Genomic DNA, 14,247 nt, shown 5'->3' on the forward strand with positions numbered 1-14,247 from the left:
GGCCACCGTCCTGTGTGGGCTGTTAGGACAGCAGTGTGGCCCATGACTGGGTATTAGTTTATTTCCCCTTTCTACACTTGTGCATGTGTCCATTGTTGGGTAGAGCAGTACCGTGTGCCCTGGAGGACAGGAGCACCCTTTGGGCGGGCAGTTGGTCAAGACGGAGCCTTGACCAGGAGATAATGAAAGCGCCTTCCTGTGTGAGTCGTGGTGGGTCTCCTCCAGGTCAGGGCAGAGGCAAAGTGCACAGCACTGTGTGAACATGCCTTTGGCTAGAGAAAGGCTGGCTGTCGAGTGGGCCTTTTCATTGCCCGGACCAGCAGTCAGTGGTGCAGTGCAATGTTTGATTGCTAATTATTACAGCAATGCTGCCTCTGGAATATTGATTAGGGAAGTAGACATTTTTTATGTTTACTATAATGAACATCAGTATATGTACACACGTACGTGTGTGGTACATATACACACCTCAGTTGTCAATAAAACAAAATAGTTACTTAGCATGCTGAGAAATGTAGTAACAGGTAAGACTCATGTAGATTTGGGGCCTCTGGTAGACTTGGGGTGCTCCGCCAGGCCTTTGAAGGTTTGTATTGGATGAGGAAGACAGAGAAGAAACCTTTTTGAAGGAGAAAGCGATATTAGCCATTCTGTTAAAATGTTTGACTATTTATTAAAATGACTTGTGTGGGATGGGTACTGTTGTTCTACCAATAATTTCTGTGGCCTGGAGTGTACATCGCAGAGAATTTCCTTACGATCTAAGCCATCAGTAAGTGCTCAGGTTGCTGCCTTTATCGAAATCAGCTGGGGGTGAAATCTCGGCGTTCTCCAGAGTGTAAATACACGTCATTCCTTTATAACACTCATTTAAGACCCAATCCCGCCAGGGTAGAAGGTAGTAGAAGATTATTAAGCTGGAAGTCTTACCTGCAAGATGCCCAGCAGGGAACAAAGATTGAGCCGTGGTGTCCAGACAGTGTTAGAGTACAGGCCAGGACGGGTTCCATCCTGAGTTAAGTGTGCAGTGGATACAGTGGACGGTTTCAGAAGGGAGCTGGGCCACCACTGCTGCACCTCTCTGTTTTCTTCTGTTCCCCCAAGGTTGATTTCAGTCACACGCCTTGTCTTTCCTTTTTCCACTTTTTCCCATTAAATGTGGATGTTCCCGAGTTACATTGTGTGTGGCTCTCGTTCTGCATCAGGGGCACCAGTCATAGTCATTAACACGGGTCGTGTGAGCCCCATCCAGATCTCCAACCTAGATGGCTCCTCCTGGTCCTGGTCTTGAGGATCTAGTCCAGAGCCACTGGGCCTCTGCGAACCAGAGTGTGTGACACAACGAACTTTGAGTGTCATCACTCTGGGAGCAGCACATTCTCATCCTCTCGCCCTCAGCCCAGGAGATGGCAGGTGCTCAGTGTCTTCCCAGACGGGAGATTAAGGGGCGGGCAGTTGCTCGGTGCTTCTTTGGTATCTCAGACCAGTTAGTTGTCTTTTGAGCACAGTACGTTTAACCTGGCGGCTGGAACCTGCTCTCCTGGTCACTGAAATAACTCCTGTTTTACAGATAAGCAGCAAAGATGAAGACTTTTTAGACCTTTCTGTTGACGTGGAACAAAACACATCAATCACTCACTGCCTAAGGTTTGTGCAGGAGCCTTTCCTTTGCAGTGCAATGCTTACTTTTGGTGTAGAGTGTTTGTAAGTGGATGAGTAACCCTCGGGATGCCTAACAAGCTCGTCTTGTGTTTTAGAGGGTTCAGTAACACGGAGACTCTGTGCAGTGAATACAAATACTACTGTGAAGAATGCCGGAGCAAGCAGGAGGCACACAAACGGTAGGCCGGACGCCACACTGTGAGTGTGTGTGCACACTGTGTGTGTGCCCGGGGACCACAGAGAGATCAGAGGACCTGGGTCAGGACTCAGTCCTTCCACCACCTGGGGATCGAACTCCAGGCTTCGGGCAGAACTGTTCTGCCAGCCTTTTTCAAATTATTCTAACGATTCTTTGACTGTGCATCGAAAGTGCTCCTTCTTGACTCTGTGAGAGAGAGAGAGAGAGAGAGAGAGAGAGAGAGAGAGAGAGAGAGAGAGAGAGAGAGAGAGAGATCATGCAGCCTGCTTCTGCCTCCTGAGTGCTGGGATAAAGGTATGTCCCACATGCCTGACTCAGGGTTTGTTTTGTTCCTTTTTAAACATGGGTACTGGGGTCTAAATGCGGAGTCCCATGCTTGCGTTCTTACCCACTGAGCCGTCTCTCCAGCTAAGCACAGCCTAAGCTCCAGCCCCAGCCCCACATTCTTCCTGCCGGTGTTAGCAGTGAAGGCTCAGTGAGAATTGCTAGATGAGCGGCAGCTACCCAGGCTGAAACCATACCTTACATCTGGGATTCATGTCTTCGGGTGTTTGGCTCAGATGTCTTAGAATGGAGTCTTGCAGCTATGCGTCGTGTTTCATGATGTGTAATTGTAGTGTGCTCTTGGTGTTTGAATGTCCCTGTGTTTGCTGATTTTCTAGGACTCAGTACTTGGTATGTAGTCATGCTTACGGCTAATATCATCACTGAAAAAGATACAGAGCAAAGGACAAAGCCAGGCAGACTTCAGAGGCCCTGTTGCAGTGAAGTGACACAAGACACTGAATTTCCCCTGCCTGATGACATCATGGGAATCTCTTTGCAGGCTCCATGCCCGGGTTTCCCATTCTGTGCTCGTCATATAGGCTTTCTCTATTACTTCGCACTGAATTCCAGGCTCTCAGAAGGGAAGCAGGTGTTCAGCACTCACACACTGCTCAGACAGTTTGGGCCCAAGAGCATAGCTGATGTGTGGGGTTTGACGTGCTCCTTAGACCTGAGTTCCCAAGTGCCACTCACTCTAATTCCTAGAGCCAGGCTTCCTGGGAGTCTGCTGGCCATGCTGGGTCTCTGTACGTGACACTGCTGCCACCACTGTCACCCAACTCTTGGCTAAGGTATTTCCTAGAATTCCTCATGAAAGCTACGTTTTCTCCTGTTGGAGTTTTTAAGTATTTAGTGTAGGGATATTTAAGGATTGCGAATATTTCCTCCTTCATTAAGCTGCCATTTAAAACTTCAGGCACACGCACACCGTCATTACTCTTCCTGTTTCTGTGTTCTGGTTATTCCAGCCCAGCTGGTGGCCGGGGAGGCCCCTGTGGCTCCTCGGTGCTGTTCTGACCTCACCTGAGCTTCTTCACTCACCTTGGACCTAGCTGAGCCCGCGCAGGTCTGTGGTCCTGCTCTAGGGGAAATGGCACCCGGGACTGGATGTGTGCCCTGCTGGTGAGATGTCAGGACTCCTGAACCCTTCCTGAACTGAGCAGGCGTGTGCACAGGCGTGCGTCTGCGTCTGTACCTGTGTGTGCTGAAAGCCATGAATTTGCTGTGGCTCCCGTTAGCCGACAGCATGGTTTCCTTGCCGTGCTTCCTCTTTAGCCTTATAATTCCCGCCTCTGGTAGTGAAGGTTGGCTCCTGTTGTCTTTACCCATAAAAGTATCTTTTATTTGCCTGGTACAACTGTTGCCTGGAGGCTCATTGTCTCTGTTTGCTAATCTGGACCCAGTCCTGGAAGCGGCTAGGTTCTGTACAATCTTACACAGGCCAGAGTGAGTTCAGTAAGCTCACCCTCTAGTTCTTTCTGAGCTCTGGCTGGCCGATCAGCTCGGCTGGCCTGGCTCAAACTCCTCTCAGCTGACTGACTCAGTCTGCTTCTCCCAGCTTCTGATGGATTGCTGTTTGGCCTTAGACGGACTTTGACAGTCTGTTCCAATCTGGCTCCTTCTCATTCTCTGGCTTTTTTTGTCTTCACCTGTGTCTAGCTTGTTCTCGCTGCAGCCTGTTTCTCTATAGCTGGCCTGGTACACCTGCCTCCTCCCGCTCTGCCCGCTCTTAAGTAGACTTGCTCTGCTCTCTGTTCTCAGGAGAGGTGGGCATATCCTCTTCTGTCAAACCTTTCTCTGATTTGTCACTTGGCCTCTCAACAGCTAGACATCATTTTCAAACATGGTTGCTTCCTTCTACAAACTAACTTTACCTTCATTGTTGGGATTAAAGGTGTGTGCTAAGAGCTTGTCTGTATACAGCAGAGGAATTAAAGGTGTGTGCTAAGAGCTTGTCTGTATACAGCAGAGGAATTAAAGGTGTGTGCTAAGAGCTTGTCTGTATACAGCAGAGGAATTAAAGGTGTGAGCTAAGGCTGAGCCACACCACAACCAAAAACAAACACAGGCTTGGGGTTCACAGTGTGATCAAATAACCTGCAACATTTACTCTGTTTTTGGTTAGCACCCCTGTAAGTAGCTGGTCTCTCTTTCCCAGCCTGACCCAGCCTGACCTTCTCTCAACCCTCCTGCAGATACCCTCAGTCCCTCCTCCTTGCTTATGCAAGTTGCTCTTTTCTGGGCCCAATAGTTCGAATGGGTTGCTCATAAAAAGAAGGGGGGGGGAAAGATGAGATTGGGGCGTGGAGCAGTGCAGGGGTCAAGGCCAGCATGTAAAGTGGAGGATTGAGCAGTAAGATGAGCTTTGCTTTTAAGAGGATTGACTGTTGAGCAAGGACTGTGAGGGTAAGCAACAGTGGGAGAAATAGCAGTAAAGAAGAAAACAAATACAGTGTTAGAATGTTTCCCAGTTAAAAGCCAAATTCTTTGATTCCCAGATGAATTTATCCCCTTGTAGAATATATGTCATTGTTACACCTTGTGACTGTTTTTTTTTTTTTTTTTTTTTTTGGAGCTGGGGACCGAACCCAGGGCTTTGCCCTTGCTAGGCAAGCGCTCTACCACACCTTGTGACTGTTAACTGTGGCAGACACTCTGTCTGAATTCATCTTGAGTACTGTTGTGGGAGTTTCCTCGTGGAGATAACCATTCAGTTCAGCTCGGGTACAGAAGATAGACCAAGGCGATTGCACGTCTAGCTCGGTATAGCATTGGGTTTGTTGCAGTGGCCCCCTGAAGCATGGTCAGTGACCACGGCCCTGGATCTCCCTGCTCAGTGTGCAGGCTGCTCCCAGGAAGAGTCTTCCCTTTCCCAGCGTAGTTTGAGTTTCCTAGGGAGAGGAACCAATAGGATTAATGTTGAGAGATTTGATCGAATTTAAGGGCCACTGCTTGATATAGAGACTCTTGGGAAAAGCTCCTTTTATCGCCTTACTACATGGGCATAGATGTTTTAGGTCATAATGAGGCTCAAGCATGTGCTTATCAATCAGAGTAGGAACCAAAACAATCAAGACATTTTTGCCAGTGAGAAATAGGTTTATTTGTTCCTTTAGTGTAAAAATCTGCACTTTGGGACCCATCAAACTCCAAGAAAGCATTTTCTGAGCCCTTCTGCTTATGGAAGGGTCTTCCCTGTAAAATGCTGTCAAGATGCCTGGAAAGCACCGGTTGGGTGAACGTGGTAGTTGAGAGAGACAGAGCTCCACAGCCTTACTTGTTAACTGAAGCATTGGCTGAGCTGTGTGAGGTCTGGCTTCACTGTGGAAGAGAAACAAACCTGTCTGTAGAGTGCCGGCTGTGGCAGTGCACTTTGCTGTGAGCATTGCCTCAGAGGCACGGGCTTTGCTGGGATCCAGAAGGTTGTAGTGGCTCCTAGGGCAGCAGACGGTCAGCGACTGGCTCTGGGCTGTGCTCTGGGGTTGCTGCAGCTGCTGCTTAGCCAGTCGTTGCCACTGGCCACACTCCACTTGTTCCCAGGTCACAGTCAGAGCGAGGGTGGGTAACCTTTGGGAAGAGGGGACAAATGACCACCTCTGCAGCTGCAGGAGGACTGGCTCTGTGGCCGCTCTCACTTGGTCCCTGTCAGCCTCTGATGCGCCGCGGCGCTCTTCATCGTCAGGGACTCCTCTCTGTGAACCATCTTCACCCAGCACCGCTGTGCGTCCTTAGCGCTCCTGGGTCAGAGGAGCTGCTGATGTTGCCAGCTGTCTTGCTGCTTTACAACCCGTTTTCAACTCAAATAAGAAAGCTTCTCACATCTGCTCTCTGTCTAATGTCAGTTCTATAATGTAAAATAAATATAAGTAAATAAATCATTGTCAAAAACAGGCAGTGAGGTGTGCGCTCTGGCGCTGTCTAACGGAAGCACACTTAGTAAGCACGCAGTGGTGCTCGCCTTTCATCCCGGCACTCAGGTGGCACAAGCAGGGGACAGCCAGGGCTACACAGAGGGGGAAAATTATTCCAGTAAATTATTCCAGTATCAAAGTTAGATTACAACAGGGGCAAAAGCAATTCTTTTGCACCAACTTAATACTTCTTTTCAGCTCACAGTGATTGTTTTCTGAAATTCAGTCTTCATCTTTATTTTTCAGGATGAAAGTTAAGAAACTACCCATGATCCTGGCTCTGCACCTGAAGAGGTTTAAGTACATGGACCAGCTTCATCGATATACAAAGCTTTCTTACCGGGTGGTGTTTCCTTTAGAACTCCGTCTGTTTAACACTTCAGGAGACGCAACCAACCCTGACAGAATGTATGACCTGGTCGCTGTTGTGGTTCACTGTGGAAGGTAACTGGGACTGAGAGCATGTTCAGGGTGTTCACAGTGACTGAGCAAAAGTAGAGACTGTGTAGAAAAACAAGTCATGTGTGTGTTTTTCCTGCCTGTATGTTTGTATACCATGTGCGTGCCTGGTGTCCTCAGAGGCCTGAAGGGGGCGTCAGATCCACTGGAACTGGAGTTACAGACAGTTGTGAGCCATCGTGTGGTGCTGGGAGCAAGAGCAGCCGGTGCTCTAACCACTGAGCATCTCTCCAGCTCCCCCCCCCCCTTTTTTTTTTAAAGATGGAATCTTTGTTGTGAAGCCCAGGGTGGCCTCAGTCTCCTCAGTGCTGGAGTCCTAGGTCTGCGCTCCCACTCCTGGCTGGACACTGATGTCCTTCATCTTGCTCAAGATCAGTTTGCTTTGAAATTAGGTTTTGAAATACATACTTCATCGGCCCTTCCTTAAACCTTCAACACTTTAACTTTATGCCTTCATTTTTATTCTTGTCTGGCTTAGTCTGAGGGCCTGATGTCACAGCTTATAGAATATGACCGTCTGTTGGTTTTGGTGTTGAAATGATGCAGCCTGAATAGATTTTGCAAGACAGACTGTTTCCAAGTGTGGTTAGTTAGGTGGGTTCTCATCAGTGGCTGCGAGAAGCCTTTGAGTGGTGGTGGACATCCCACTCAACAGTTCACCGCTCTGATTGTACCTCCATGCACGTTCTCACTCCCAGACAGCCAGACTCACGGACAGTCCCCTCGAATCCCACTCGAATCCACAGGACATGTGTTCCCTGTGTGGACACATATGCTTGTAGCCCTTTCTTGTGATGTGGGGGCTAAACCCGGAGTCTTACAGGAGACAAGTAAATGCCATTCCACCCAGCTGCCTGCCCAGACCTCTAAGAGGACAGAGCATTCCTCTAGAGCAGGGAAGTTAACTCCCAGCACCCATCTCAGGAGGCTGGCACCTGCCCAAGGGCTCAGAAGCCCTCCTCAGGCCTATTGAGGGCACCTGCTCTTGAGTGCAAGTGTGCAAGAGTGTGAGCAAGTGTAGCACACAGACACGCACTGGAATTTTTTTAACTTTGAAATTTAGGACGAGAAGGTAATATAAATGTTTTCTTTTTAAATTAACTTTTGCTTTTTTTCTTTTGTTTTAGTGGTCCCAATCGAGGCCATTATATTGCAATAGTTAAGAGTCATGATTTTTGGTTGTTATTTGATGACGACATTGTAGAAGTAAGTAGCTTCTTAATTTCCTTGGAGTTGTGCGTTTTCCTTTACTTTTTCCCTTCATAGCTGTTCATTCACGTGTGGCTGCTGGCATAGTGAGAAGTCAGAGCTCGAGTATGGACACCTAAAGCAGTGTAGTAAGGCTTTGCCGTGATAAAACCAAGGTGCCCTGTACGATAAGCATGCAATCGAGCTTATGCTTTCAGACTCGAGCCCATGGTAGAGGCAGGAAGAGCTCACGCCTTGATCTGCATGCAGGAGGCAGAGAAACCACAGTGGGAGTGGGGAGAGTGGGAATAAAGTACAAAGCTAACCCCCAGTGTCACCCCAGTGACACACCTCCTAACCCTTCCCAAACAGCGTCTCCAGCTGAGACCAGGCACCCAAACATCCGAGTTCCTCGGGGCCATTCTCAGTCAAAGCACCAAACCCACTGTGAACTTTGCTTTGCCAAGGTGAACATACTCTCATGGATGTTCATAGCCACTGGGCAGATGAGAGTGTGCTGTCCGCACCCTGACAGGCTCCCGAGTTCCTGTTTGGCCAGCACAGCACTCCACATCTCTGCCCTCCTTGCTGCCACTTGCTGTTTGAGTTTTACGGTGGTGACTAGTGTTGTCCTGTGCTTCGTGAGCACATCCTCACAGCTCTGAGCCTGCCTCTCATTCCTACGTTGCTGTGAGCTGCATCCCCACCAGCGCCCACTGCTGCGCCAGGGCTCCTGCTCACTCTGTAGTTGGCTGCGGTATGGATGGATAGAGCAGTTGAGACGTGGTGGTCATCAGCGATAACCGTTCTGAACAGTCCTCCTCGTGCTGGGGCTTCACCAGCAGCGTCTCTCACCTTTCTTGATTCTAGGCTACACTGTTGGGTTGACCATTTTTACACATCCAAAGTAGTTGACAGTTAATGTTTTTCACATGGTTCAGCTGTCACTTGTCACTTGGAAGGAGAGGTGCTGGCTCCAGGGTAGCTATTGTGTTCTTTGAACCTGTTGCTCAAGGTGTTTCCAACATGACTTCCCCCAACTCTTTGGCCTCATTCTTCATGACACTGGACACTTGTTCATTGAGTTTAAGCACGGTTGTCATGGTTGTCCAAGCCAGAAGTGCTCATGCCTCTATTCTGCCTTTCAGAAAATAGACGCACAAGCTATTGAAGAATTCTACGGACTGACATCTGACATCTCCAAGAACTCCGAGTCTGGGTACATCCTTTTCTATCAGTCTCGGGACTGAAAGGTGCCGCAGTGGAAAGAAGCTTCCGCTTGCTTCTCTGGTTGTTTCCGAAAGGATCGAGCTGATGTTTAAGAAGAGAGAAAGAGAGACAGACAGACGCAGGACACTCAGGGCAGTAGCTCACTTTGCATACAATAAAGCAAAGGCTGGATTAACACGCCCTTCCGGTCACGTTAGTTGAATTTTTTGCTCAGGAATCATGCTGTCTGCAGTTCCCACAAGGACGTGATCAGAGATACCAGCTCTGGTGAAGCAGCTGCCGACACGGTTTCCGTAGTCATCGCACCAAGGATGATGTGAGTTCCTCGGGAGGGCAGTGGAGGAGTTAGGATGTGCTAGGGTGATTGAGCACACCGCACTGTGCGCCAGCGCGCGGGATGCGTGCGTGCACTGTGCACGGAGCAGTGACGGTCTCTTCAGGCATCCCGGAAAGTACCTTTGGGCCCAACACTTGCAGTTGCCTTCCTGACGCACAGAGCACAGACACGGAGCCCAGTGTCAGGAGGTCAAAGATACCCTGCTTCTCTGGAGAAGCGTGTGATCATATACAGTGTATGTACATGGAGGGAACAGCTGGTCAAAACTGGCTTCTGGATTCCCCGAGGGGAAAGACTGGCTTTGTAATGATCTTTTTTCCTTATTTATTTTACTTAAACTGGTTGAGTCCAAGCATTGTATGAAGTGCCCGTGATTCTACCAGCTGGTCTTGGCGTATTGATTAGTTTGTCAGCTGAGGCAGTCCTGTTGTCCGTTTCTGTTTTCAAGGTGAACTGAACATTGTAACTGAATCACTAAGGTAATCATGAGACGATCGTAGTGAGCGGGGTCAGTGCTGTCCCGAGGGACTGTCTCTGGCTGAGCACTTGCTCCTTGGTTATAGTTTGTCACTTTTTTTAAAGCTTTAAATGCAGTGAAGTAGGAGTTCCCTGTTGCTAGAGTGATAAAGGAAGCCCCAGCATGAGGCCGGCATGCTGCCAGCCCGAACCCCAGGACGTCGGTGCGTGCAGCTGTGGCAGTCTTTAGTCCCGTTTTAGCCTTGGGAAGGACTAATAGAGCAGCCAGAACCCCATCAGCCAGGGCAGCTCAAGCCCTTTGGAAGATTACATTTGGTAGTGTAGTAATCTCGAAAAGAAGCCCCTCGCTCTCCTGACCTGAGTGTCCTATTAGAGCGGTGTTCAGACACTTACAGCTAGATCTGGTGGGAGTTTAGGGAACAGTTCGGGAGTCTCCACATACGGCCAGGCATCAAGTGTATGACAGTGGCTGAATGTAACTCGCAGTAAGCGGTTGAGGATTCTACTCAAAGTCCAGCTTCAGACTCTGGGTAGCCAGCGTCACACCACCCTCCTCATAGTGTGGTGGTGGCCTGTTGATAAAGCCCCTGGTTTTCTAAAGCTATTTTACTAAAACTGTTGACTGAGAAGAAAACAGCAAAAAGAAATGTTTTTTGTGCTGCTATGATTAACATTTATTTTCTACCTTTAGCTCAGGAAATGACTTCATCTATTCATCCCATAAGCAGATTTGCAACGGGGTCACTTAGCTAATCGGGCTTCGTAGACAGATGTGCTGGGAGAAAAAGATGACCTTTTGGCAAACTCATTTTGATAGTTTCTGAAGCCTTACCCTGGCTGGGTTTCGTGATCTGCCAGCATTGCACAGAGAACGGCAACCAAGAGCATGGGGGTTAGAGCTGCGAGAGAGAGCACACGCCCGTCGGGCCCACACCAAACTGTGTTGGAATTCAGAACTGCATTCTCTGCAGCTTTGTGTTCAAAGAAAAGGCATAAAGTAGGGCTGAGGCCTCGAGGCTGCCGTGCGCAGCCCTGAAGTACTGTGTCTGCTTGCACACGTTATTTTGAAGCAGGAAAAGCCTAGTTAAGTTCTCCGCAAGGCAAGTTGTAGCAGGGGGCCAAGCTCCAGGCAGGCAGCCTTGCTTGGCTCAGGTCTGTGCTGCACAGTTTGCAGGGGACGGAATCCTGGGTGTTGGCTCTAAATTTACTTTTTATCCTTAGTGCAGATGGATCTGAGTAAGACATTTTGAATTTTATCAGAAACTCAGTAAACTTAAAAAAACATACAGGGTTTGGGTTGGGGACTGGGGATAGCAGGTATAGGAAGTGAGAAAGAAAGGTGACCCACCCAGCACACATTTCAGGTGATTGTTTGCCTGTGATTATGATGAGGGCAGATGCGAGTTTGGACAAGGCTGGTTGCTCTGTAATTATGTACATGTTTGCTTGGGCAGCCGTCCCAAATTTTGTATATTAGAACAAGAGTTTCTATGAATTATCATAACTAAAGTAAATATTCTAAGTGGAGCCCACTTGCGATCATCAGCCTCTGTCACGGGGATTTTACCTTTAGAAGGTTACTCAAGACAGGAGCCGGTGACTTAGGAAGGGGCAAGGAAATGTGCTGTAGCGGCCTGTGGCCTCAGCCATCAGCGTCCCTCGGGGTTTTCTTTCCATGATGGCCATAGAAGACCTCACTTTGATAACGTGCTCCTCCTGATGCTTTCTGTAAAGATGCTCTTCATAAGCAGTCTCTTGTGAGGGATGTGGCTGGGAGCTGGGAGGCAAGGGACTGCAGTCCTTGCTTGACAGTGAACTTAGCTGTGTGACCTTGGGCAAGTCACCTAACCTCTCTGTGCTTCAGTCTCCCTCTTGTAAATGGGAGTAATACCTACCTCACAGGGTTGTTGTGGGGATTAATTAGAGAGGAAGTCTGTAAAGCATTTAAAAGGTTCTTGAAGAAGGCGCTATATAAATACAAAATAATATCTATTAAAGTTGGCTTATTTGTGCTTGTCGGTTTTTAACTATATGTTTTTTCCTTTTGCCCAAAGTATTTGACATTAGAAGCATACATTTTAGGAATATGTATTAGACCTTTTGTGAGTTGCAACTTTTGTTCTCCAGAGCCCCTAAAAACCCACACACATATAAAACAGTGCTTTCTCCAGCCCGTGTTCTCCACAGTCTCGTTCTCCAGCCTGTGACAGACTCCCCAAGTCGAACATCTTATAACAGGGAAAGGTTTGTTTGGGCAAGGGATCTAGGCTTGCACCTTGCATCGTGGAAGCCACAGTCAACTTCCTACTGTTGGCCCCAGCAAGCCACCTCTGTGGCCTGGGGGAGTGCCAGGTCCAGACTGGCTGCCATGCGGGGCATGCCTTTTGAGACGGATCCCTAGAGGTAAGTTCCCGGAGGCCAGTGTCCGTCTGCCCCTCCTCCTCTGCATGCACTCAGGCTCTGGGCCGAGCATCTGAGTAGGTGAGGTCAGCATCTCTGCGCCTCCCTTTGTTTTCCCAGCAGCCCTCTGTCCTGAGAACTGACACTCCTGAGTCCTGAGGGCCGCCTGATGCGGTGCTTTGTTAGGGCTCTGAAAGACAGTTCCCAGCAGTCAGAGGACGCCTGGCCACTCCTTTTTTCCAAGCCTGGAGCAGATGAAATCGCACCTCCCAGGTTTGCTCACAGCCTCAAAGCCTTTCTCACTGGTCAGTACCCCATCCCTACCCCCCACAGTCCCTCTCAGTCCCTCCCAGCCCTCTGCACTGGCTTCTGCCTGTCCCAGAGCTTCTGAAGGAAGAGCGTTTGGATGCTGGTCTCTCTGACCCTGGACAGAGTGTTTTACTTCTGCTGTCAGTCAGTCATGACTTCATCTTACCCAAGAGTTCATGTCTCTCGAAGCCGAGAGCTCTACCAGACACACTCAGATGAGAATATCCCATCATGCTCTAGTTGGTTATGACTTGGGTACCTGAGCCATAGCTGGTTTCTCATCGCGGTGAGGTGAAATGATGGCCACTCTGACCCTTCTTGTGGGTCCAGATAACGGAGCCACGTGCACCTAGCATTTCGTGCAGTTGCCCATGTTGTCCATTGGGCAGGACTCTGTCCATGTTAAACAGTGACTTTTCTCTGTCAGTTAAAGAGTCAAAAGGCAGGAAAAATACCTCTGGCATGACTGGTGGTAGTGGAGAAATCTCAAACACAGAAGACCGCAGCAGACTGAGTGGTTGAGGAAAGGTGGTTTGGGGTGGGGTAGAAACACGGGCACAGACCCTCTGCAAAGCAGGGGCGGGAATTCAAGGAACAGACAATTTCAGTCTCTTGTTTTCGGTACCTGAAGGTGTCCTGTAATTAGGGTCAGTCAGACTGAAGATAAATGCTTGATTGGCTCACCACTGTTTTATAATCTGTCCTGTTCTGGCCTCAAACTTGTTGAGCCGGTCCAACCGTGGGGTGCAGGCATGGGGGTTGCTGCTGGTGGGAGATAGGCACCCACAAAGTTTTTGTCTAAGCCTCAGATCCGGAAGGTAAGGAAGCCAGCCACCTTGGGAATTCTCCATCTTTATTATGTAGCCGTGGCCCCTCTCCCTACCGGATCTGCCTACCTGGGAGGTGCTTGCTCTCCCACTTGCTGAGCCTCTGGTCACCACAGATGTGTCCGTGTGACTGATGTACACCCCTCGCAGGTGGAATTGGGAAGGATTTGTTTCGTGCCTGTTATTAAATGGTTCCCAAGGCTCAGGTGTGCAGTAGAGTGTGCCAACATTTACTTTCCTTTTTTTTTTTTTTTTTAATTTAGTTTTGGTAAATATCACAGACTGGTCATTGCTATCCTATACTCGCCATCCTGCTTCTGAGAGAATTTCCTTTCTTATAAAGTTTAAATGACACAGGGAAACTCTGTTTTACAAAACCCAAAGAAATAAATAAAGCTTAAGTAACATTTCATTGTCCCTGCCCCCATCCATCATTGATGACAGGTTAGGACTGGTGTGCACATTTGAGCCCTTGAGTCTTCCTGGGCGAGTGTGCGGGAAATGCTGGAGCATAGGGAATTCTATGCCATTAAGTTTAAAGAAGCACCCATGCCCGTTCCCTTACCCTGCCAGCACCTCTCCAGTCTTCTGCCTTCTCAGCCTCCCGGCGTTTATCTCTCTGTTGTGCTTTTTGGTTGAGTGGCTGCCATCAAGATAGGTGTGAAGTACTGTATCCCCTAATGGTTTGGTTTGTGAATCCCCATTGTCCGCACTCACACCCATTGACCCTAAGATTGTAGCAGTGATACTCGAGGTGCTTGTAGACCTTGTAGACCGGTAGCCAGGCCTCTGCAATTCTGTTGTCTCACATTTCCTTTTGTTGTTCAGTTGCTAGGGCTAGAACCTCCAGCACCACTCTGATCGGAAGCTGTAGAAGTGGGCAGGGCATCTTCCTGATTCCCCAGGGTGAGCTTCCTTCCG

General features: G+C 48.9%; 1 protein-coding gene across 1 annotated transcript in view; it reads left to right on the plus strand.

The window, feature by feature from the left end:
- Usp12 (ubiquitin specific peptidase 12) overlaps window positions 1-11,817 on the plus strand; it is a 54,335-nt gene extending 42,518 nt beyond the window's left edge. The window contains exons 5-9 of the mRNA XM_032886383.1: window positions 1,571-1,647; window positions 1,758-1,841; window positions 6,346-6,543; window positions 7,686-7,764; window positions 8,895-11,817. Of these exons, the coding sequence (XP_032742274.1) occupies window positions 1,571-1,647; window positions 1,758-1,841; window positions 6,346-6,543; window positions 7,686-7,764; window positions 8,895-8,996 (540 nt within the window). The 3' untranslated portion in view covers window positions 8,997-11,817. The remainder of the gene's footprint in view (window positions 1-1,570; window positions 1,648-1,757; window positions 1,842-6,345; window positions 6,544-7,685; window positions 7,765-8,894) is intronic.
- The last annotated feature ends 2,430 nt before the right edge of the window (window positions 11,818-14,247 follow it).

Source organism: Rattus rattus, chromosome 16 (assembly GCF_011064425.1).
Source record: "Rattus rattus isolate New Zealand chromosome 16, Rrattus_CSIRO_v1, whole genome shotgun sequence".
In the NCBI taxonomy this organism is placed as follows: Eukaryota; Metazoa; Chordata; class Mammalia; order Rodentia; family Muridae; genus Rattus; species Rattus rattus.